At 47.9% G+C, this 23,500-nt stretch overlaps 4 protein-coding genes and 1 non-coding gene across 8 annotated transcripts; 3 read left to right on the forward strand and 2 right to left on the reverse strand.

The window, feature by feature from the left end:
- Positions 1-259: 259 nt before the first annotated feature.
- LOC112878183 (proline-rich receptor-like protein kinase PERK5) lies at positions 260-2,763 on the forward strand. The gene is made up of 8 exons (XM_025942608.1): positions 260-794; positions 880-1,371; positions 1,478-1,564; positions 1,686-1,756; positions 1,837-1,913; positions 2,004-2,148; positions 2,270-2,434; positions 2,519-2,763. Exons 1-8 carry the CDS (start codon positions 260-262, stop codon positions 2,753-2,755), a joined length of 1,809 nt encoding a protein of 602 aa, XP_025798393.1. The 3' UTR covers positions 2,756-2,763.
- Positions 2,764-3,599: 836 nt separating this feature from the next.
- On the forward strand, positions 3,600-11,766 carry LOC112878180 (coatomer subunit gamma-1). Its single transcript, XM_025942605.1, has 18 exons — positions 3,600-3,830; positions 4,587-4,684; positions 4,814-4,864; positions 5,012-5,125; positions 5,210-5,410; positions 5,482-5,583; positions 7,373-7,480; positions 7,586-7,816; positions 7,900-8,150; positions 8,233-8,404; positions 9,010-9,165; positions 9,260-9,310; positions 9,484-9,624; positions 9,706-9,900; positions 9,969-10,100; positions 10,187-10,360; positions 10,629-10,868; positions 11,288-11,766. The coding sequence occupies exons 1-18, from the start codon at positions 3,746-3,748 to the stop codon at positions 11,480-11,482; spliced, it is 2,697 nt and encodes an 898-aa protein (XP_025798390.1). The 5' UTR covers positions 3,600-3,745; the 3' UTR covers positions 11,483-11,766.
- Positions 11,767-12,130: 364 nt separating this feature from the next.
- TRNAE-UUC lies at positions 12,131-12,204 on the reverse strand. Its single transcript has one exon. It is a non-coding gene; the product is annotated as a tRNA-Glu (tRNA).
- A 41-nt stretch (positions 12,205-12,245) lies between these two features.
- Positions 12,246-19,585, forward strand: LOC112878189 (DNA polymerase I). 3 transcript variants are annotated; one of them, XR_003225649.1, is made up of 16 exons: positions 12,453-12,551; positions 12,964-13,195; positions 13,942-14,021; positions 14,477-14,515; positions 14,610-14,628; positions 15,125-15,181; positions 15,781-15,908; positions 16,281-16,349; positions 16,564-16,649; positions 16,730-16,839; positions 17,615-17,665; positions 18,048-18,106; positions 18,324-18,368; positions 18,463-18,537; positions 18,639-18,959; positions 19,111-19,585. XR_003225649.1 is itself a non-coding variant. In XM_025942616.1 (15 exons), exons 1-15 carry the CDS (start codon positions 12,453-12,455, stop codon positions 18,753-18,755), a joined length of 1,266 nt encoding a protein of 421 aa, XP_025798401.1. In that variant the 5' UTR covers positions 12,246-12,452; the 3' UTR covers positions 18,756-19,095. The 3 variants fall into 3 exon arrangements, 2 of the variants coding, with proteins under 2 accessions (XP_025798401.1, XP_025798402.1); XM_025942616.1 differs by lacking the exon at positions 19,111-19,585 and having other exon boundaries at positions 12,246-12,551; positions 18,639-19,095; XM_025942617.1 differs by lacking the exons at positions 15,125-15,181; positions 19,111-19,585 and having other exon boundaries at positions 12,246-12,551; positions 18,639-19,095.
- A 140-nt stretch (positions 19,586-19,725) lies between these two features.
- LOC112878187 (glucan endo-1,3-beta-glucosidase 7-like) lies at positions 19,726-23,420 on the reverse strand. Of its 2 annotated transcripts, none has more exons than XM_025942613.1 (4): positions 22,868-23,420; positions 20,907-21,286; positions 20,154-20,783; positions 19,726-20,057 (listed from the first exon to the last, which is right to left on the reverse strand). In XM_025942613.1, exons 1-4 carry the CDS (start codon positions 22,938-22,940, stop codon positions 19,848-19,850), a joined length of 1,293 nt encoding a protein of 430 aa, XP_025798398.1. In that variant the 5' UTR covers positions 22,941-23,420; the 3' UTR covers positions 19,726-19,847. The 2 variants fall into 2 exon arrangements, with proteins under 2 accessions (XP_025798398.1, XP_025798397.1); XM_025942612.1 differs by lacking the exon at positions 22,868-23,420 and adding an exon at positions 21,447-22,825.
- Between the last annotated feature and the right edge of the window lie 80 nt (positions 23,421-23,500).

The following is a 23,500-nucleotide window of genomic DNA, read 5'->3' on the forward strand; positions in this document are numbered from 1 at the left end:
CGTCTCCGCGGTTCGGTTTCAACCCCTTCTCTTCTTCCGCGGAAGAACACGGAGAAAAGGAAGGTACAAACGCCAGGACGACCCCATTTCTTCGCGTTTTGACGCCTTTTGATCTTGCGTCATTTGCTTTGCAGGGGTTCATCACGGCGGCGGCGGCGAGGAGGGGCGCCATTGCAATCCGATCCCGGGCCACCCTCTCGAGGGTGGGGTGATCATCCTCGCCGGGAGAGAACTCCATCCTCGTTAAACATTAATAATCATGGCGTCGCCGCTAGACAACATGCTCGGCGCGTCGGCAGGCTCGGACGATTCCTCGGGGTCACCGTCACCACCGAGCGACGACACGTCGTCGCCGCCACCCTCCAGCTCCCCGCCATCCACGCCGTCGGCGCCACCGTCCAACTCCTCCGGGTCGGGCTCGCCACCGCCTTCACCGCCCTCACCGTCGCAACCCGCGGCGTCGCTGTCGCCTCCAACGGCGACGCCGCAGAATAGCAGCGCGTTGTCACCTCCGGCGCCAGCGGACAGAGGCTTGCCAGCAGCGCCGTCAAGGGACTCCCCGTCCACGCCTGCTGCCAAGCGCGGCGGCGGCGACTCCGACAAGAGTGGCCACAGCAAGAGCGGGAGCAGCAGAAACGGGGCACCGCCGGTGGCCGCCATCGTGGCCGGCGTGGTGATCGGGGTCCTGGCCTTCGGCCTGCTGATGTGCATCGCCGCGTGCGTGTGCTGCGCGAGGAGGAGGAAGAGGAAGAAACCCCCGCACATGAACATGCCCTACTACACCGACCAGCACGGTACACACACCCCTTGCCGTACGCTGGCACGCCGACGGCGAGGGTGAAGTTGGCTAACATGGCGGTGCCGCGCGTGTGCGTGCAGGGAACGTGTTCTACGCGAACAGCATGCCCAAGTGGAAGAACAGCACCGCGATGATGGACCACGGCGGGGGCTGGCACGCGCCGTACTCGCCGGGGAGCGGGAACACGACGAGCGGCTCGCACGGGCCGGGGCAGATGCCGTCGTCGTCGTCCCCGGGCATGCCGTCGCTGGGGTTCTCCAAGAGCTCGTTCTCGTACGACGAGCTGGCGTCCGCGACGGGCGGGTTCGCGTCGGGGAACGTGCTGGGGCAGGGCGGGTTCGGGTACGTGTACAAGGGCGTGCTCCCGGGCAGCGGCAAGGAGGTGGCGGTGAAGCAGCTCAAGGCCGGTAGCGGGCAGGGCGAGCGCGAGTTCCAGGCCGAGGTGGAGATCATCAGCCGCGTCCACCACCGCCACCTCGTCTCCCTCGTCGGCTACTGCATCGCCGGGTCCTCCCAGCGCCTGCTCGTCTACGAGTTCGTGCCCAACAAAACCCTCGAGTACCACCTCCACGGTCAGCACGCGGCGCGTTAAGCTCAGGCGCATTCTGACACGCTGCTCCTGCGATTCGTCCCCTGACCTGATTAGTCGTTGTGATGCTTGCGCGCTGCTGGGTGCAGGGAAGGGTGTGCCGGTGATGAACTGGCCGACGAGGCTCGCCATCGCGCTCGGCTCCGCCAAGGGCCTGGCTTACCTGCACGAAGACTGTAAGCTCCAGAAAGATTGCTCCCTGGTCTTTTCTGATCTTTGACGATTTTATGCGGTATCTGTCTATGTTCATCTCTGACGGTTTTGCTTGCTAATGTGCACGGTGAAACACGAATTAAGGCCACCCCAGGATCATCCACCGAGACATCAAGGCCGCCAACATCCTTTTGGACGAGAATTTCGAGGCTAAGGTAAGCGTTTTACTGAATAAATCAAGACTTGTCGGGGTGAAACTGTAAGAGCTCGCTCGCATTGGTCACCCCAACCCCAGGTCGCGGATTTCGGACTGGCCAAGCTGACCACGGACACCAACACGCACGTCTCCACGCGCGTCATGGGAACATTCGGGTGAGCAGAGTACTGCAGAGAGTTCGGTGTCATGAAGGTTGCGGCAAAGAGCACGGGATGACTGACCGTGATCTGCTCGCGTGCGTGCAGGTACCTGGCCCCGGAGTACGCGTCGAGCGGCAAGCTCACAGACAAGTCGGACGTGTTCTCCTTCGGCGTCATGCTCTTGGAGCTCATCACTGGCAAGCGCCCGGTTGATCCCACCAACTACATGGAGGACAGCCTCGTTGATTGGGTAAGCTAGCCGGTCGCCCTCTCCAAAGCCACCATCTCTGTGTTGCCTCGCCGCTGCCGCGTCATTGCAATGGCGATCGCACGCTCGATCTCACACGTTCGCGGTGGCGATCGATGCACAGGCGAGGCCCCTCCTGGCGCGCGCCTTGTCCGAGGGAGGCACCTTCGACGAGCTGCTGGACCCGCGGCTGGAGAACAACGTCGACCGGCTGGAGCTGGAGCGCATGTGCGCCGCCGCCGCCGCCGCCGTCCGCCACTCCGCCAAGCGGCGCCCCAAGATGAAACAGGTGAGCTGCAGCCTCAACTTCGTATACAGCGCAAGTGATTTTTTTTTTCTCTCTCACATTTTGCCCATGTCGCTGTACGTCCAGATTGTTCGTGCCCTTGAGGGCGACGCGTTGCTGGACGACCTGAACGAGGGGGTGAAGCCGGGGCAGAGCATGATGTTCAGCTCCAGCTCGGAGTACGACGCCGGCGGCGGCAACTACACCTCGGACATGAGCAGGTTCAGGAAGGTGGCCTTCGAGAGCGGCGAGTACAGCAACGAGTACGGCGCGACGAGCGAGTCCGGGGAGGCGGTGGCGACCCGCCGGCAGCAGCATCACTGATCGTCTCGAGCGGCAGCGCGTGAGAGCTCGTCGAGATGCTAGCTTGTGGTGTAACATACCAAAAGTAACCGGCAAGTCGATTGTTGGGTAGTATGAGATGCACCCCCATGTTCGTGACAGCGTGTAATATACGAACCTGTACGTGTGCTTCTATGATGGTCGTACTCCCTGGACGTGAAGACTTGAGGACACACAGAGGCTCGAGGTTCCGAATTTGGAAGGCACTTTTTGGCACCTCCGTGATCGAATCCACGTTCCACCTCTCGCACAATTTGGACTTGAGCATCTCGAACCAAATACAAAGCACCCTTGCTCTTGCTTGAGTCTTGACTTACGGATTATGAATTGACCATTCGTGCAATGCATTCTTCTGGCATTAAATGGATAAGATATATCAGATCGGCGTTGATGAGAGTTGCCGGCTTGTTCATCCGAGGGGCTCGTGACAGTAAGACTGGATTAGTTTTTTTTTAAGGTAGTGTTTGGTTGCATGTATCGAATGATATATGGATGAAAATGGTTAAGGTTGGATGACCATCTGCACATTTGGTTTAGTGACTAATGCATCCAGAATATTCTTTCAACCTAAGAGTACTTGGACGGATCGAGATGGTGTGCCATCCGGTCGGAGGAAAATTGCTGAACCATACCATCTAAGTTCCATAGAGGATATTCCAATTGTTATAAGAAACTAATAAAAATGAAAAAAAAGACAGAAATCAGGCCTAGTTTCTGACAACACGTCCCACCGCCAGTATCACACTCGCCTACTCGATGGACAAGGTCCCAAGTGCAAAAAGGGCGCGCAACCGCCAACCAGCATCCGTGTCCAGCGTCGCGTCGCGTCCCGTCCCGAGTCCCCCCCGGATCGGCGACCCCCACCGCACCGGCGCACGCACCGCGGGGTCACCCTCCTCCCGGGCAAAACGATCTCGGCCCATCGTCCTTCCCCGCCCGAGCCAATACCACCCCGCCACCCGCCAGCAGCCCATGCCTCGATCCCTCGTCGGCGGTGACCTGGCCGCACCGGAGATGGCGCAGCCGTACATGAAGAAGGACGACGACGACGAAGAAGGTGATCCACCTCTCCTCCCTCCTCCTCCACATAAACCCTACCCCCGTGCTTCCTGCTGCCTTCGCCCGGCCACGATCCGCGAGCAGCTGCCTGCGCTAGCGTGCCGGATCTGGCGCGATCTCGCGTCGCGTCGCGTCTCCCTGCGCAATCCGATGCTGCATCGTCAGGGGTGCGGATTATGACGACGCTTTGCTGGTCGGGGAGGGGAGATCGTTCGCGGGATTTGGCTGGGAATTGGGGCGGGGAGGGCTCGGAGTTACCTGGATCTGGAGTGCCTCCCTTCGCGGCATTGCGCCACCTTGGTGCATCTGATCGGGCGGGCGGTTCTGCTTCGCGTTGCTGTTTCCTAGTCCCACTTGCGAGAGGGAGATGCTCTAACCCATTCATCGGAAGTTCGGAACCATTTTTGTTTCAGCATTGGAGCTTCACGCGCAATATTTTCCTTTAGATCCTTAGTCTGTTGGCCTCCTTGTGAATTCCGTGGCACCAGTATAGTCAGGTTCCTAACCAGAAAGCCCCAGTGCTTGATGAAATCAACCTTTTGCTTCCCTTTTTAATACTATAGAATGTTACCTTATAATGGTAAAATATTTATTTAGTAATATCATGTGGGTTTTGCCCCCCCCCCCCCCCAACCTTTGGAGGTCCTAAAACTAATTTTATCCTTCTCTTTTTCTAGATTCAATTCAATTCAGATTGTTACAAAATGCTTTCAACTTGTTTCATCTTTATTAACTGTGCGCATGGTTTTTGCAGTCGAGTATTCGCCATTCTTTGGGATCGAGAAGGGGGCTGTTCTGCAGGAGGCGAGGGCTTTCCACGATCCACAACTTGATGTCAGACGGTGCTCACAAGTAAGAAGTGCTTGCACTTTCTCCCATTTTGTCTCTCTTTACAGCTGAGTATATGAGATATATATTTTGACCATCTTGTCCTAATGACTTTGTTCTTTGCTTCCTGTCGTATTTTGAACTTTGTTACAGGTCATTACCAAGCTATTATATTTGCTTAATCAAGGAGAGACATTCACAAAGGTATGATACACAACAGCTGCATTGTAATGAGTTGTGTAGTTTGTGTGCGCGTGCACATTTGTTTGTTCAAAGAAGCCAAACTGTTTGAATGGGGAGGAGACATATTGAACTACACAATAAATTGAATTGTGCATGTTTCTATTACAGGTTGAGGCCACCGAAGTCTTCTTTGCAGTAACAAAGTTGTTCCAGTCTAGTGATGCTGGTCTTAGGAGGCTGGTGTATTTAATGATCAAAGAGCTTTCTCCATCATCAGATGAGGTTAAATAAATGATGTTTTTCTGATGGATACAACCTTATTTTATGCCTTGTGATTCTAAGATGTTTGAGCTCTATGTTTAACAGGTCATCATAGTCACAAGCTCATTGATGAAAGATATGAACAGCAAAACAGATATGTACCGTGCCAATGCTATTAGAGTTCTTTGTAGAATAATTGATGGCACCCTACTAACACAAATCGAGAGATATTTGAAGCAAGCTATTGTTGACAAAAATCCAGTGGTTGCTAGTGCTGCTCTTGTTAGTGGCATCCACCTTGCTCAGGTACTGGTATAATTCTACTGCATTTATCCATCTCTTGTTTAAGGTTATCTAATAGCATCTTTTATTTACAGGCAAACCCAGAAATTGTGAAAAGATGGAGCAACGAAGTCCAGGAAGCTGTTCAATCAAGAGCTCCCCTTGTCCAATTTCATGGTCTTGCTCTTCTTCACCAGGTATGATCTTATTCTGTGGTTCCAGTTAAATTTAGAAGCAAGTGCAAAGAAAGAGAATACAAAATGCCTATTCTGCATTAAGGGCTGTTCGTGGAATTTATCCTCTTTATCCAAGTGAAGGGTGAATTACATCATGGTATACCTCTCTAGTCTTCGGACGAACGATGGTTTGCCAGATGGAACTGTCGATTGAGTTTGTGTAGTATCAAATATTTTTCTCTGCATATCATACATTTACACACTCACACCCACAAAAAAGGGCAACCTTGTCGTTTTTACTAAACCAGGCATGTTAAAGATGCAACAAAAAATTATAGTTTTGTATCTTCCATTTGCTTGTTAATGTCCTAGGAAGGCATTTTCCTTTTATTCCAATTGAGGCCTTCTCCCTGATGCCTTCTCCCTCTCCTCTCTCTTTCCATCACCGGTCGCCGCCCTGCCCCTACCGGCTCACCCCACGCCCGCTCACGCCTTCCTCGCTCGCCCGCGGCGGCGGGAATCGCCACCACCGCCAAAACTCCTTTCGCCGTGCGCCATGGCCGGCGAAGTCAGCGCCGTCGAGGACAGCGCGCCCCCTCGTCGACGACGGCTTCCTCCGGTTCCTCATCCTGGCGCCCAAGCTGCGCCGCCCGCCGCCGTCGCGCGCTTCGTGCTGCCGCACCGCCTTGTCGCGCTGCTCCGAGTGCCCCTGCCTCTAGTGAGCACTCTTCTCGCCCCCCCCATCTTGTGCGCGCGCCGGAGCTCTCGAGCTCCCTGCCGGAGGCCGGCGGATTCGGGGAAAGGTTGGCGCGGCTCGATTTCGCCGGCAGCAACCCATGCTCAAGCTCGGGGTGGCTAAGAATGAGGTGCCGGGGCTCGATTTGGCCGCCGGTGGACCACGCGTCGAGGATCGGGGCTCGGGCGGCGGGGATGGAGGACTGGAGGAGCGGGGGCACCTCGCCAGCCGCGCGGATGGAGGTGCAGAGGTGCTGCGGCCGGCCCGCGTGACGTCGCAAGGAGGAGTAGGTGCGACGCGGAGGATCTTGATGGCCGCGATGACAGGATGGAGACGGCGATTGAGAGATGGCCGTCAGCATCGGGAGAGGAGAGGAGATAGAGAGAGAGGAGAGAGGTACTGACAGCCCATTGCCACGTGGCGTCCACATCAGCAAACCACCCACCAAAACAGCCTAATGGCCAAATTTGAACGGTTTAAATAGTTGGATGGCCAAATATTTCTGTTTTTGCGGTTCGATGGCCAAAACCAAACCGAGACGATAGTTGGATGGTCAAAAATAGACTTTACTCTAGATTTGGTGATGGTGGGCGCGATCACCGCATGCCATATGCTTTGTAGCATACCTGTCAGAAATAGGTTGTGGTTGCTTTAGCAGAGTGGGTCAGGCATTGCAGGCTACTAACCTGTACGCTACTTGCTGCTGTTAGCAATATCAGTGTTCTGATGCTCAGCTTTTTGAGAAATTTTCTTTTGGAGTTTGGAAGCTGTGCCTGTGGCTGTTTTGTTAATCTTGGTAATGTGGTATGGTAGTTCACACTGATATTTCCCGTAGGTGGTAGCCAATATTCTTTTCAGGTGATCCACTTTACTTGAGTTTTACTCATAACCTATTGCTGGATTTTGTATGTTTGGTTCCATTTTACTGTATGTGGTAAATTATTTGATGTTCCAATTTTTTGGCAAATGGTTAGGTTTTAGTAGGGTGCTTGCATTGTGGAAAACTTGTATTATGATGTAATTTCTCCTAGGTTGAGACACTTATTATTCAGTTGATTCCTCTCCAACTTGCAGATCAGACAGAATGATCGTTTAGCTGTTAGCAAGCTAGTTTCTAGTTTGACAAGGGGATCCGTGCGTTCTCCTCTTGCACAATGTCTCCTGATTCGTTACACAAGTCAGGTAACCCAATAACCTATATCTTGCATTATTTTTGACTGCATATCTTGCATTATTGAAAACCATGCAAAATACTTAAATTACTGAAATACAAAGGGCAATTTGCAGGTTATGCGTGAGTCAAACATAAACAGCCAAACTGGCGACCGTCCACTTTTTGATTTTCTGGAATCATCCCTCAGACATAAATCAGAAATGGTGATTTTAGAAGCTGCACGGAAGATAACTGAGATGGATGTTACAAGTCGTGAATTGGCACCAGCAATTACAGTGTTGCAGTTATTTTTGAGTTCATCCAAGCCTGTGCTTCGCTTTGCTGCTGTCCGGACTCTCAATAAGGTTATCCATATATGTTCCTCAAGCTTAGCTGTTCAAAGATATTTCCGCACTATATGTTTCTTGATTTGCTCATTGTATTGCAGGTTGCCATGACACGCCCTCTGGCGGTGACAACCTGCAACGTGGACTTGGAGGGTTTGATGTCAGACACGAACAGGAGTATAGCAACCCTGGCAATCACTACTCTTCTTAAAACTGGCAATGAATCAAGTGTGGATCGCCTCATAAAACAGATTACCAATTTCATGTCTGACATAGCAGATGAATTCAAGATAGTTGTTGTCGAAGCTATCCGGTCTCTGTGCCTGAAGTTCCCGCTCAAATATCGCTCAATGTATGTGAGCAATTGAAAGAGTGTTGATACAATTTCTTTCTTTTTAAAATTCTTCTGCCTTGACTATTTCTTTTTCTTCTAGGTTGAACTTTTTGAGCAACAGTTTGAGAGAAGAAGGGGGCTTCGAGTATAAAAAGGCCATAGTGGATTCCATAATTACTCTGATAAGTGAGATACCAGATGCCAAAGAAATTGGACTGCTACATCTCTGTGAATTCATTGAAGACTGCGAATTCACGTATCTTTCTAGTCAGGTAACTACAATTATTATGTTATTGCTGTTGATAAAGAATTATTCATTAGCTTCCAGCTATCATAAGCAATCTTCATTTTCTGTGGTTATTCGATATTCTTTAAATGCTTATGCTTAGAAAATACTTCATAGTTGGAAGTTAATTTTCATGTTGTGATTTCTCAATTTGATTACAAAATATTGCACATGAAGAAACTTATCCTGATATACTGATAACTAGTAGAACAATAAAAATGTGCAGCACCGGTAGTGTGTATCTAAAAGCGGACGTCTAGACGAGCATAAGATGTTTTTGCACCAAATGACTTTGGGTGTTTTTCTAATTCATATTGTTGTGGAACTCGTCCGTTTATGGTGCAACAACAGCACTGGGTAAGACAGTTTTTGTTGGAGTCAATTTTGTTAAGGAATCTGTTATCCTCATTTTGGTTGACTTTTTGAAAAGCTAGTTTCTCTATTGTTTAGTGAGAGTAATATTCTATTATGTATGTTAGCAATATGAAAATATGGATGCGGAGCATGTAGCAATTCAATTGCTTAGTGTTGTGTTCATTCGCTGTGATAGTGAGAGGTAAGATGAACTGTTTGGGGATTTTTTTCATGTAGATATTGCATTTTCTGGGAAATGAAGGGCCAAGGACATCAGATCCAAGCAGATATATTCGCTACATCTACAACCGTGTGATATTGGAAAATGCCACTGTTCGTGCTAGTGCTGTCAGCACGCTGGCCAAGTTTGGTGCCCTAGTTGATACACTCAAGGTATGTGACGTCTTAGATTATTTACTGTATTTTTATACCATTGTAATTCCTGTGTATTTCTAGCTCATTTAGGATTTCTGTATTTATGTTTCAGCCTCGGATCTTTGTTCTCTTGCGACGATGCCTGTTTGATACTGAAGATGAGGTATGTGTGGAAATTGACTTGTTTTAATATTCTTTAGAGCGCATGACAAACTTTGAAGAATGCCTGATGTGGTAGTCTTACTCAGCAGAGTACCTGATAAATGGACTCTACAGCATAAAAAAACCCAGAATTCCCATGTGTTGTAAAAGTGCCATTGGTCTTTGTTGTTGTAGGTTCGTGATCGGGCTACACTCTATCTCCAAACTCTTGGTGGTGAAGTTGCCATTGGTAACAATGAGAAGGATGCGAAGGACTTCCTATTTGGATCTTTTGATGTGCCACTTGCCAACTTAGAAGCAAGCCTAAGAACCTATGTATGTTTTGGACGAGCATTAAAATTCTGCATGTTTCAACTGAATGCATACCTTTTGCTTATGTCTTCAAGAACTTGACAGGAACCTTCGGAGGAGCCTTTTGACATTTCATTGGTGTCGAGAGAAGTCAGGTCACTACCACTTCAAGAGAAGAAGGCCCCTGGAAAGAAGGCACCTGCTGCTGCTGCGACCCCTGCACCTGTTTCAGCTGTTGATGCTTATCAGAAGATGCTTTCATCCATTCCTGAGTTCGCTGGGTTTGGAAGGCTGTTCAAGGTTTGCATACTTTTCCATGTATTTTGAATTTCGACAAGAACATATGCTGATTTTCTCAATTTCTGCAGTCCTCTGAACCGGTGGAGCTGACAGAGGCAGAAACTGAATATGCTGTTAATGTGGTTAAGCACATTTATGACAGCTATGTTGTATTGCAGTACAATTGTACAAACACTATAGAGGAACAACTGCTAGAAGATGTAAGCAGTTACATTTCAAGTATTTTTGTCAAGTTGTAAATGTTAACTCAAACTGAACGCCCAGTAAATGTCTTTGCTTCTTTCAGGTCACTGTTTGTGTCGACGCCTCAGATGCTGAGGAGTTTTCAGAAATTTGTTCAAAGCCTCTGGCAAGCTTGCCTTATAATTCTACTGGGCAAATTTTTGTTGCTTTTGAAAAGCCGGAGCATGTACCTGCTATTGGGAAAATTTTAAATTTGCTGAAGTTTACTGTTAAAGAGGTAAATGTAATGTTTCATGTATATAATCTTCTCCCAATATCAAACATTAATCATATCATCTTGTGTTTTCCAATGATTTCTGTATCATATGAATTAGCTCATCTGAAAACCCTCTCAGCAATCAGTAACATTTTAATTTTACCTCCTTTATTTCTATAAGGCCTTTTAATTTAGATGAGATCTGAGATATGGGCTTTAATATAATGTTAAGCCACTGTCTGGGTTGTTCTATAACTATAAAATACTAAATACCTTCCCACTTTGTCAGGTTGACACATCTACAGGGGAAGCTGATGAGGATGGTGTGGAGGATGAATACCAGTTAGAGGAGTTTGAAGTTGCTGCTGCTGATTATATGCTGAGGGTCCCTGTCTCCAACTTCAGGAATGCCTGGGAAAATATGGACCCAGAGAGTGAGCGTGTCGATGAGTATGGTCTTGGGGTTAGAGAGAGCTTGGCTGAGGCCGTCAGTGCTGTCATTAACATCCTTGGGATGCAGCCGTGTGAGGTCAGCTTCCAATTCTCTATACTTATCTGAGAAAAGCAACTATCAACTTCCATGTGCATCATTACATACTTCTTGAGCATCACTAATAAAGCTCAACACAAGAATTTAGAAGCACGCTGCATGTCAAATGGCACCTTATTCATCTACACTTATGTTGGACCTTGATATTCTTATGCTTTGTGGGGGTTGGGACGGTTGTCTGATAGTTGGCTGGTTGATGTTCGTGGGCTATGCCATTTGATCTGTGTGCATTTATTTGGAATATCAGGACACTAAACTTGGCATAGTGAATTAGTGATACTAGATGACTACAATGCCATTACAGTCCAGTGTGGACTAGAGCACATGTCCAAAGCTTGGTTCTCTTGAAATGGGTAATGAAAGGTTGCTAAGTGTGCCAGTAAATCTTTGTTTTTCAGGGCACCGAGGTTGTACCAAAAAATGCAAGATCGCACTCCTGCCTGCTTTCTGGCGTGTTTATCGGTGATGTGAAGGTTCTAGTCAGGTTGTCATTTGGACTCAGTGGGCCTAACGAAGTGGCAATGAAGCTGGCTGTCAGATCAGATGACCCTGAAGTCAGTGACAAGATTCACGAGATTGTTGCCAGTGGATAGATCACAAGACTCGCATCTTCGGCCAGAACAATGTAGAACCGGTAGATAGCCTTCACCTACACTCGTTTGTGCTAGAAATAGTGTTAATATTTCGATGCTTACTGACTCCTCGCCGCTTCGTGAATATTCTCAGATAGCATACTCTGTAATCGTTTCATCTTTTGCTTTCATCTTTTGCTGTACAAATAACTTCTCAGATGGTGGTTTGCGACACTGTTGATTGAAGTACTGATTTCATGGAACATTGGGAACGGAAATGTATACTTATGTCGTCGTTTGCTTTCGATGCTTGCTGAACTGCTGGTGAACTGGAACTCCGTAAGGTGTGTCTATTCCGAGTTTTTAGCTCATGCTGTGTGCTCTTTTGACTTATGCTGTGAATGGTGGTTTGCTTGAACTGGGCCTGTTGGGAGGGCCGTTTTGAGTTTTGACCGGAGGCCGTTGTGAATTACGTGCCTGGGATTTTCTTGGACTTAACGAAGACAAAAGTGTTGCTAATGGTAGGCAAAACAAATAAAAATTGCGACCGAAAATAAATAATGTACTCGACAAGTATCGTGCTCTGGTTTCCAAAAGAACCCCCCCAAAAAAAAACAGAGAGAGAAACGTATCCAGCTTGGCGCACATGGATAATTCTAAAAAAGAACATTCCATTGCCGGGATTTGAACCCGGGTCGCCTGGGTGAAAGCCAGGTATCCTAACCGGACTAGACGACAATGGATTTGTGTTAGGTTTCCTGTAGTACTCTTTGTGGCTCAAACATAGGCTCTCCTCTGCGACTGCCGCTGCAGCTCCTCTTTCCACTCCGCCCGCGCATTCCGTCGAACACCTCTTCCTGTACGGTTCTACCTCAATCTCATCCTCATCTCCGCCTTCCCAATCTCCATCACGTAAACCCTAGCCCTTCTCCCCGCCACTGCCAACCCTCCACCATCTGCGCGGGAGATGCGGAAGAGGTAGCCTCCGCCGATGGCCTGCTGCTTCCTCCGCGCCGCCGCGGCGCCCCGCCTCCTCTACCGCACCGCCGCCTCCAGGCATCTCCCGTCGCCACTCACCGTACTCAGAAAGGTAAATGCTACGCTAAACCCCCTTCCTCCTCTCACTGGCGTGACGACTTGGGGGTTAGGAGGGAGTGAGACAAATTTGCGGGATGCCCATTAGCCCTAGTAGCACCAGGAAGGTCATGAGCCATCTCCTGGCACTTGGATTGTATTGGCATGGTTTACTTGTACTCAAAAGTTCTTCGATGTACAAAATCGGAATTATATAGTTTGATTACTGTGAAGTTAAGGGCAACAAATAGATACTCCACCATTTCCTCCGCACCCCCCCCCCCCCCCCCTAAAAGGGTTGCAGTTGCGTGTTGGGTTGGTCAAACGTTTTACCCGTTCAAAATGATTTTCAAAGGTACATCACCACAATAATTTCAAGGATGTTAGTATCAATTATATGTTGATATAAATTTTCTTTTAAATATCAGGGTTTTTCAGAGCAGTCAGTTCTGCCAATCACAGACTCAGTTGGGAGTTTTCAAGGACCGTCAGTGCAGAACACTCCACGCATTCCACTGTATGATGACAACTTATCCTCAGGCATATTGGACACATTGTCGAACCCGACAGAGGGTGTCCCTCTTGCCGATCCTTCAAATGGCAGAATAATGCTAGTTGATGGAACGTCAGTGATGTACAGATCCTACTACAAGATATTAGGTTAGTACTTTCCTGATTTTTTCTTCACTGCTCCTCTTTGTTGATATGTGTTGTTGCCTTTTGCTTCCTGTTTCTAGTAAACATCTAGAGAGCCTTGATGTCTGCATTTTCATATGTATATATATACTATGCCGATAAATGATATAACTTAACTATATTACAGAACTGTTGGCCTTAGTTTTTTATGATGTTGAAGCCATAAAAGAATGAAATAAGTGACATAGAAACAAAAATGTAATGGACAAAAAGAAAAGGAGAACCTTCACATGTCAACACACTTTTAATTTCATAACATATATCCATTTCTCTTATATCATTTACCCAAAAGATGTGCATTGTCTTTGTATGCTGACAGTTTAGCTGCTGGAATTCCTAGCCTAAGCTACATAAATCTGTTATCCTGAAAATTATATTTCTGGATATAATTTGTGCTGTGCTGTTTAAAGCTTTTGAGTACCAAAATTTGATACTTGATGCCTACCATCTTGTTCTTCTGTAGTTATGTTAGTGTAATCAACTAATCATGTCAAAGTTGTGTCCAATTAATGAAACCGCCTTTAGCTAAACCACCTGAGCTTCCTCCTCCATAATATTGAAATTCACAAAAAAAGGCCACCAAAAGCAACTGCTGGACGTATGTTTTCTATTAGCTTTTTGCCATCATCCTCATTTTCTCTGCATTCTTTTTGCACTTTTTTAAATTACTGGAATCTGCAGCTCATCTATATTTGTTTCTATTGGTGTAGCACAGCTGCAGCATGGCCAGTTGGAGCATGCTGATGGAAATGGGGATTGGGTTTTAACTATATTCAAAGCTCTATCCCTGGTGAGTAGGATTGTTCCATAGTCAAACAGAGTACTTGATCCTAAGAAGTTCAAAACTATACCCTTAGACTTCTATAAATTTTACAGCTTATCTCCTAATTCATTTGTCAATAGAGTAAATGGACTGTGAGCATCAACCCAGTCCACTCTTGCTGTAGCAAAACTCTTATGATGTTATGGAATTTTGGAATAGATAAAGTGTTTACGAAGTCTACTAGCATGGATCTAGATGGCCATTCCATTGCAATTTTGGACTTGCTTGTAAGACTAAAAGTCTAAAAGTAAAATTTGCTGTGCGTAGCTGCCTGTTTTAGGATTAATCTGTTTTGTATGTTCTGTTTTAGCCACAAATCTTTTTAGTAGTGTGGTGCCAAACTACATATTAACATGTTACAACTTTATACTTTGCTTTGTGTGTTATTCATCTTTGTAATTGTTTTAATTTTTTTTCTGCAGCTTCTTGACATGCTGGAGTTCATTCCATCTCATGCTGCGGTATGTTCAGTTCTAGCATGGTTTCTACTGGCATCAAGAGCTGTTTGTTTTCTCATAGCCTTCACCCCTTATGATTTTGTTAACTCATTTGTAGGTCGTGTTTGACCATGATGGTGAGCTGTGCCCAGGATAATTCTTTTATTGAGTATACGCATTCTGTTTAATGTTTTAATATCCATGCAGTGTCTCTTGTTGATCACTCTCCGCAGCAGACACTTGCCACATTTTTTAACTCAATAAGCACTGAAGCCTTGTCATAATATGATGTTTGCATTGTTCAGCTTATAAAGCTTCATAATTGCACTAGACCAGCATATTGATCTGCTGGAAGCTTTACCTTGCTATCTGATTTCTCGTCACCATTCGCTGATAGTTTTTATTCAATATTGTTTTCATCAAAGATGATTGACTAAATTTGAAACAATATATATGTTTTATAGCTTTTTGGGGGGATCTTGTTTTTGTTTTTTCTCCTTGAATTCTTCTCAAAGCTGAACATCCCTGGAGGATTAGATTCAGAGATGGACCTAGTATCTGTGCAAATTTAAAGTGATGTATTTCCTTCAACTTCTGAAAGCAACAAATAAGTTACCAAACTTTTCTTTTCAGGAGTTCCATATGGTCATTATACTGCCATGCCATCCAAAGAATGTCACATGGCAAAAGGTAAGGGTGTGAGATGTCTCAAATTGATGGGATCATGGGAGAATGTAATTTGTGGCTGTCAATTAGCATCTTGGGGCATCAAAGATCTTGGACTGATCCGCGATCCATGTATTGTGTTCACGATGGCCTGGAGCCCTGACTTGGGGACTTGCACATAACCCATGTTTTGCTATACTTCATTCCTTGGCCAAGAAAGTGTCAGGTGGAGAGCCAGTAGGAATGTTTGGGTAAAAACAGATTTTGAATGTTGCATAGCACTGACAACTTTTACTTTCTGTGACTTATGTGGTGCTTAGTTTCTTGATTCTGAATTCCCATTCTCTTTCCAATCGTCCTTTTCTCTACCAAAACTGCGGAGTAGTATATTTGAAGCAACAGAGAGGTCAAGGCCTCAGGGGTTCTTGATGCTTAAATGTTGGAAAGACAACGTGTCAAAACATAATCGTTGATGTTTGCATGAGCGACTTGTCAGAAGATATCTTTGCTTTTGGAGGGTTCGGTGCCAATGAGTGCTTTTCAGTTGCAGCTATTGTATCATGTTTCCTCCCATCTTTTGAACTCCACAAAGAGACAATACCATTATCTGTTTTTCCACGTAGGAATGACCTTTCGCCATATGTTGTACCCTGCTTACAAGAGTAACCGCACCCCAACACCGGACACCGTTGTCCAGGGCATGCAATACTTGAAGGCATCCATTAAGGCGATGTCAATCAAAGTAATTGAGGTAAAAATATATCAGTATGCATTTGCTTACAATCTGGATAGTTATTTACTCCCTCCATCCCATGAAAAATGCAATCCTGCATTTGAAAAAAATCCCACAAAGAGTGCAATCCTAGAAATTGGATCTCAACTACCTGCCTAATTAAGTGGTCAGATTTGATTTGCATGCCAAAACTAACTCCATATGGCAAATAAATGAGGGCATGAGAGTCTTTTCACGTCACCACTAATCTATCTGAAAAAACTAGAATTGCACTCTTCATGGGACGGAGGGAGTACTATTTAGTATGTTGGAAAACACGCAGGAGAGCTCCATCTCTGTTAAATGGGATAGCTGTTGATATTTGGCATTGTCAAATAATTGATGCTGCAGGTTCCAGGTGTTGAAGCTGATGATGTTATTGGTACCCTGGCTGTAAACAGTGTGTCGGCTGGTTACAAGGTAAATACTTGTACCATTTATCTTTTTCAGTTATTTTATCCATCAACTGTTCATCATTGATATGCTTTGAATTGCTTATCCTCTATTCAAACATCAAATCTTGAAAAGAATTGACTAGAAAGTTTGGCACATATGCACAGGATAATTCTCATGTACTTTGGTACTTATTTATGACTAATACCTTTCTGTCTTAAAATGCCCCTGTCATCTGAAGGTACGGATTGTCTCTCCTGATAAAGACTTCTTCCAAATTTTGTCACCTTCTTTGCGTTTGCTCAGGGTTGCTCCACGTGGTTCAGGGTCAGTTTAAATCTTTTGTTACATTTCAAGTGTTTAACCGAACGATTCAAAGAGTTAATTTTCATGATTTTGATGTGCAGGATGGTTTCATTTGGAGTTGAAGATTTCGTTAAAAGATATGGAGCACTGAAACCCTCGCAGTTTGTTGATGTTGTCGCACTTTCAGGAGACAAAGCTGACAATATACCTGGTAGTCTTTTGCTACTCTTTTTTCCTATGATGCATGCCTCGTCTAGCAATTGATCTCCTTTTCCCTCTTCTTTTAATTCCTTACATCCACTGATAAAGAAAGAATTAAGTGTATGAAACATACTTTGGGTTGTTTGGTCTGTTTGCTGCATGAACCTGAGCTATTGTCTTTTCTGATTAATATTGATGAGAAACAAGGAGATCTCATTCTCTTTTGCACGAAGCTAGGCACCAAGCACACTGGTGGCTATTGCCATATAGATACTGCCTTGTGCTTGATTACCTTTATTTTTCTTGTCTACTGTCATCATCTGTAACTGAATTCAGGAGTCCCACTCAGTTAAGGGAAGTGTTTGTAAGAAGTTATTGTGAAGATGGTAAAAAAATTGAAAAGCAAATACAGACATCCAGCATCATGTGCTCTTTTCTGTTGCTGTTCTTTGTTGAGGAGAGGATAATTTATTGATCTTCTATAAATATTGTTTTGTGCTTCTTCTACTTGTTTAGTTATTGCTTCATTTATTCTGTATTGTGTGATTAACTTTACCTGTTGCATAAAGGCCTTCACTGACCTATCAAATGCAAATCCTTCTGTGCCAAAAATTATCTTCTGATTATAACTGTTACCATCCCCCCCCCCCAAAAAAAAAAAAATGTTACCAGTGAGTATTCATCATTCCTTGCCCCAATGCATCTCTCTGATATGAATTTTTCTTTGCTGAAACCCATTGACCGTGAGATGCTTATGATGTGACTGGAAACACTTCCTTTTGCAGGAGTTGAGGGGATTGGAGATGTTAATGCTGTGAAGCTGATAACTAAGTTTGGTAAGTTTCTTACTTTATTTAGAAAAAAACTGCACTTGAAGACTAATATTAAATCTTGATTAATTAGTTTAAGATTTCTATGCTGTAGCAGAGTTTAATTTTTTGGATTTAGCGTTGGTGCAAACTGATTGATCTAAGTACACATGCTGTAAAAGGTGGATAGATTTTAGAACATCTTGCGCGCGCACCACTGTGCCATAGTGAAAAAGATTACCAAGGTCCCTTCATGAATCCACCTGAGTCTTTTATAGATCATTCACCTGTTTAGTCTTGTTTGTCAACCTTTTCTTAGGGAGCATTCAGCATATCTGTCACCCTGACTATTTTGGGAGGTTTTAAAAGGACAACAATGATGTTTCTTATTTTTAAAAATTTTAAATAGGTTCCTTAGAGAATCTACTGAAATCTGTGGATGAAGTTGAGGATGAACGAATTAAACAGGTAAGGTGTACATGATAACTCCTCTCCTTTGTCTGCATGTATGCATCCACGTGTCTTTACACAGAACTCTAGCAAAAATGCTGATATGATTTCACTTCATTTGGTTATATGGTGCCCTTTTTTTCAGCAATGGATTTTTCAACCACCTGAAACGCTAAATACAATTTGTGTTCGTACACTTGAAATCATTGAACTGAGTTTATGTGGCTCTTCTCAGGTTCTGATATCTCAAGCGGAACAGGCAATCCTTTGCAAAAGCCTGGTATTGTTTATTGTTATTTCTGTGAAAAATTCTTGCTTCCTTTCTAATTGTTAAGAGACCACCTATCAACCAAACTCTTTTCATCCAACTGTAGGCCACACTGCGTTCTGATCTTCCTTCTTATATGGTTCCTTTCAAGACAGCTGACCTTGTATTTCAGAAGCCGCAGGTGACTTACAACTTAGCACCATATCTTTTTAGTAACTACAGCTAAAAGTGCGCTCATTTGATGCTTCTCCCTGCATAAATTCCTGTCACTTACTGCTTCAGGATGATGGGACCAAATTCATAAAGCTTTTACGAGCTTTGGAAGCATACGCAGAAGGTTCCTCAGCAGACCCAATCATCAGAAGAGCAACCTATATTTGGAACAAGCTTAAATCGTGATGACGCTGATGTTTCCAGCAGTGATTATAAAGGAATTTTTGCCAAGGTTAAGGTTCGGATTAGAAGATCGGAAGCCCAGCCGGCGCCATTCTGGTTCCAAAATATTCGATGCCTTCGACTTCATGCGGACTCTGCGCTGAGCCATATCCAGATTGCAAAAAATCAAATTGTTGGCATAGGAGTGCCGAAGTGCATAAATCCAAGGTACCGCTGCTTAGGCAAGCAGCTCAAGTGTTCATATCACGAAACTGACTTTAGTTAGCTCTGTAGATAAAATGCACAACATTGCCCATGTATCTTTTTTTTAAGAGGAAGGCTCACGCAATCCATCTTATCTTTATGTCTACTTGCAAAGGGTTGCCGTGCAGATGGAGCCGTCGAGGCAAAGGCAAGGCAACAGATCGGCCCAACGTTTCGGGGGTGTGTCTATTCATCCCTTTCAGCGATTTTCGCCACCCCCGTCGCAGAAGGCCGCGGGTGCTGTTCCCCCCCTCCCACGCCTCCCCCGGCTGGCGCCTCCACTGCTGCTAACCACTCTCGCCGCTGCATTGCCTGTCCACCACCGTTGCCTTCTTGCTCCCGCCGCCAGCCACCGCCCACTGGATGTCCGGCCTGGCTGGCCAAGCGCCATCTTGCCTCCGCCGCCGGCCCAACTGCCACCACCGCCGGGTCGCCGCCAACCTCTTCCTCTAGGGCTGATGGATATTGGAGCTCCAGGACCTCAAATTCTAAGCTCCGTCGGCTCGACTATCACCCTAGCCGCCGGCGACCTCGCCGGTGGCCGCTCCTCTCACCTCCCACCCCTCGTCGGCGGCCGCTCCACCCCCTCCCCCTCCCCTAGCTCACCAGCGGCCGCTCTTCCCTCCCCTGGCTCGGGGAAAAGGATGAACAGGGCCTCCAGCCCTTGTAGCATCGCGCGCAGCAACTCGCGTGATGAATAGATTTTCTCACGTTCTGTGTCACCGTATGCAGTAGTTTTGGTGAAATCTACTAATATGGTGGTGAATCCGTATGCACAGCTGTGGTAGCGAGTGGGTAGCGAAAAAGCCTGTACTGTACTGTACTTGTTCCGTCACGTTACAAACGCTGTTACTACATGCCTGCTACCATTGCCATGCACAGCAAAACACCAAACCAAACAAGCTGCCAAGTGCCAGCGTCAGCTCGCCGCGGCACGGCTCCGGCCGGGATGTAGCACGAGCTGCTCAGCGGCACCTGCCGGCCTTGCGTGCTGCCCGGCACGGCGGCCGTCGTCTGACAGAACCCCGTCGGCGTCGCCCCCCTGCTCGGCTGCAGCGTGCTCTGCAAAGTCAGATGGCATAGATCAGTAACGCCTCGTTCCATCGATCAGACGCAGCAGATAGATAGAATTGGCGAGCAGCAATCTCGTAGAAGAACCTGCGGTGGAGATGGAGTCAAAATGGTCGGAGCCGCGGTGCTGCCACTCTTGGACAGCCCGGCGTCGTAGTTCGCCGTGAGGTCCGTCTTGTACAGCCCGAAGGAGCGCTCCGACTCCGGCCCTCCCTTGAGGTCCTCGTCGTAGAGCGCGAAGATGTAGGTGTCCACCGACTTGCCGGGCGTCCGCGGCGTGCCGGCCTGGGACCTGAGGTGCGCCACGAGGTTGCTGGTGTAGGCCTTGGCGTTGTCCACGGTGGCGCCGGCCTCGTCGGCGTCCCCCTTGTACGGCCACCCGGTCTCGGCGATGACGATGTCCACGTCGCCGTAGCCCTTGGCGTCCAGCGCCGCGCGGATGGCGTCCAGCTGCGCGTCGAACATGTTGGTGTAGGTGAGCCCGGACACGGCGTCAACGCGGCCGGCGTTGGGCTGGAAGAGGCAGAACGCCAGCGTCTCCGGCCGCGTGTCGGAGGCGTAGGCGAAGTAGGGGTACGGGTTGATCATGAAGGGCGCGCCGTTCTGGTGGAGGAAGTCCAGCACCGGGTCCAGGCTGCCGGCGAGGTCCGGGTGGAATGCGCCGGACGACGGCGGGTCCGACGCCGACAGCACGGCCATGGAGTGCACGGTGGAGATCTGTTCGTAGGTGCCAACTTGACACGCTCAACAACCGTCCGGCCAACCACGCGTAGTATATGTTCTGCTTTAGTTAAGGCATTGTGCCACCCATGGGTGACGAGAGGCGATACCGATACGTGCCTTGGTGGTCGAGCCGGCCGGGAGCGCGGCGAGGAGGTTCTGCATGGCGGGGAGGAGCTGGGGCGCGAGGGTGGGGTCTCCGGAGTTGAGCAGCTCGTTGCCGACGGAGATGGCGGAGACGGGCACCGTGGTGGGGATGTTGGCGGCGGCCCAGGACGCCGCGGCGGCGGGGGAGGACGCGAGGTTCGGCACGTCGCCGTTGGGGATGCCCAGCAGGATGGAGATGTTGGAGCCCGCGAGCGCGGCGACCAGCTCCGGCTGGGGCTCGTAGAGGCGGAGCTTGCCGATGGACGTGGACATGAGCAGGCTGGCCGTCGACGCCGGCGGCGGGAGGTTGTCCGCGATCGTCCCGTAGTTGACGCCGATGAACGACTGCGACGCTGTAAACAGTTCATGTTCAGTTCAGTTCATGAGTTCAGCTGTTGCAGAAAATCAGCTTAAAAACTGGAGCCGTTGCAGAAAGCTTTGCCATGACCTCCAGAACTGATGATGACACGAACCAGACTTTAAAGTTTCAGAGAAAAAAGTATCAGTTCTTGCCTTCTTGGGATGGAGCCAAATGGAAGTGATCATGAATGCATGAACGCATGATTTGTGGGGGACGACGGGTGACGCGTTTGTTCACATGCAAATGTACCATAGGAGCGAGCGGTGGTTAGATGGCAACGATACGCACAGTTGTATAGCCGTGGGCGCCATCATCTGGCACGCACGTACGCCACGCCGCGACATGGTGGATCATCTCTGCTTCGGCGGCCTTAGCTAGCACTGGTTGCTGCTGCAACTACTCTTGGCCTTGGGTTTTGTCCACGAGCCGTTGATTTATTTGTTTATTTTGATCAGAAGAGTTGTTGATTTCCTACGCGTTGATGATTGGGCAATATAATTAGCATGCCCCTGCTAGATTCCCTGACCAACCGGTTTGGTGGACTCGATGTGTGATCCACGGGTCAAAGTCACCTTCATGCCAGTCCACTCTGAGCATGACCCCATTCCAGAGCCAATCAACAGTTCGCGTGAAGTTGCTTAGCAACTACTACCTTCATAACTCAGTCCTGTAATAATGCACGGTTGCTGCTGGTCACACAACAGAACATGCTACTACTCTGTTCTACCGCGCAGAGATGCAGCATTCAGTTAGAGTCATGCACGCAGGGGGCTTGGTAAGAACTTCTCCCCCGATTCGACATGGTTTGGCTTTGTGTGGTTCGTCAGCACCGCCTTTCAGAGCAATTCCAACTTGACATGATCCCTTTCTTTATCCAGGCGTTAAGAATAGGACTACGACACATGGAAAAAGAGGAGAAGCTTCACTTCTCAGCAGTTATTTTTCTTAATTATTTTTGTTGCTGGAGGAATTTCATTTTCATAGGGAGCAAAAGCAAAGATCTCAGCAAATCCGTCCCACCTTCAGAATAGCGAAAAATTGTACCATCAGTCGCCATCGGCTTTACGCGCCACCTGCATTGGGGAGCTAGCTAGCAGCAAAGCCCGGCAACGAAACCACCCGCACTGATGAGTCAGCTGCGTACGTATGCGTAACGTCTGAAGTATAACGAACTTTGTCGCTGCAGAAATGACAAAGTGATGTACTACAGTAGTACTACGCTCGTTGGAGAAACGAAGCAGCAGCATACCGAAAGTGAAGCCACGCACTCTCCAAAGCGAACTAAATTGAGTACGCAAACGCAACTAGGCTAGAAGTAGAGATTTCAGCGAATAATCTTTACTACTCCAAAGGGGGAAAAGAGCTACTGATGTGGTTCAGTGGTAGCCTGTATGCATGCCAATGTTAACCCCTTTAGGAGACAACTCCTGTAGCCTAAAGAATCAAAGGAGATGACAAGTAGAAGCATAGCAAATATGCATGCTCGACAACACAAATTCCAGGCTCATGAGGACGAGCTCTGAACTCTGAAGTATGCTTATTAGCAGGGGAAGTGATGGCAGCATGAACTTACTCGCGGAGTGGAAGAGGACCTGCAGGAGGCCCAGGATCGTAGCAGCAGCTTCCTGCCGCCTCCTGATCCCCATGCTACCGCTGCTCACCGCAGCCGGCCTACGGCGTCTCCAATGGCAGGTCGAGGAAGACGAAGGCGCGCGCTGAGGAAAGCGAGCGAGGCGAGGTAGGCGGGGGGCGGGAGACGCACGCAACGCAGGGGCTCGCGCCGTCGCTGGCTGCGGGGAGTCTTTCCGCCTACCGCGCGCGCGTAAAAGAACACCGTGGGGGTGGGGCGCGGCAGGACGCCGTGCGCTGTACGCGCAGTAGAAAGAGGAGCCCCCCCGGTCACCGTCCCCGTCCGCCCCTTTTGCGCGCGCGTATCTGAAATTCCGATTCCGCCTGCACGAGCTGTGCCTCGCAGCCCTGCTGGCCTCCACGTCCGGAATCTTTTTATCGGTGCTCGGCGCTGCTCACCGTAGGCAAGAGGCCGGCCGGGGTTGCTTCAGGTGTACGTGTGGTGCTCTTGAGACGAGAAAGGAGGAGGAGGGGAATGGGACCGGACGACAGAGGGTCGCTTGCGTCGGACAGTGGCAGCGCATTGCAGGCTTTGCTGCCGCGACCGGACTTTCTCGTCTTCGCGGAAATTTTGGGG

This window comes from Panicum hallii, chromosome 9 (genome assembly GCF_002211085.1).
Source record: "Panicum hallii strain FIL2 chromosome 9, PHallii_v3.1, whole genome shotgun sequence".
NCBI lineage: Eukaryota > Viridiplantae > Streptophyta > Magnoliopsida > Poales > Poaceae > Panicum > Panicum hallii.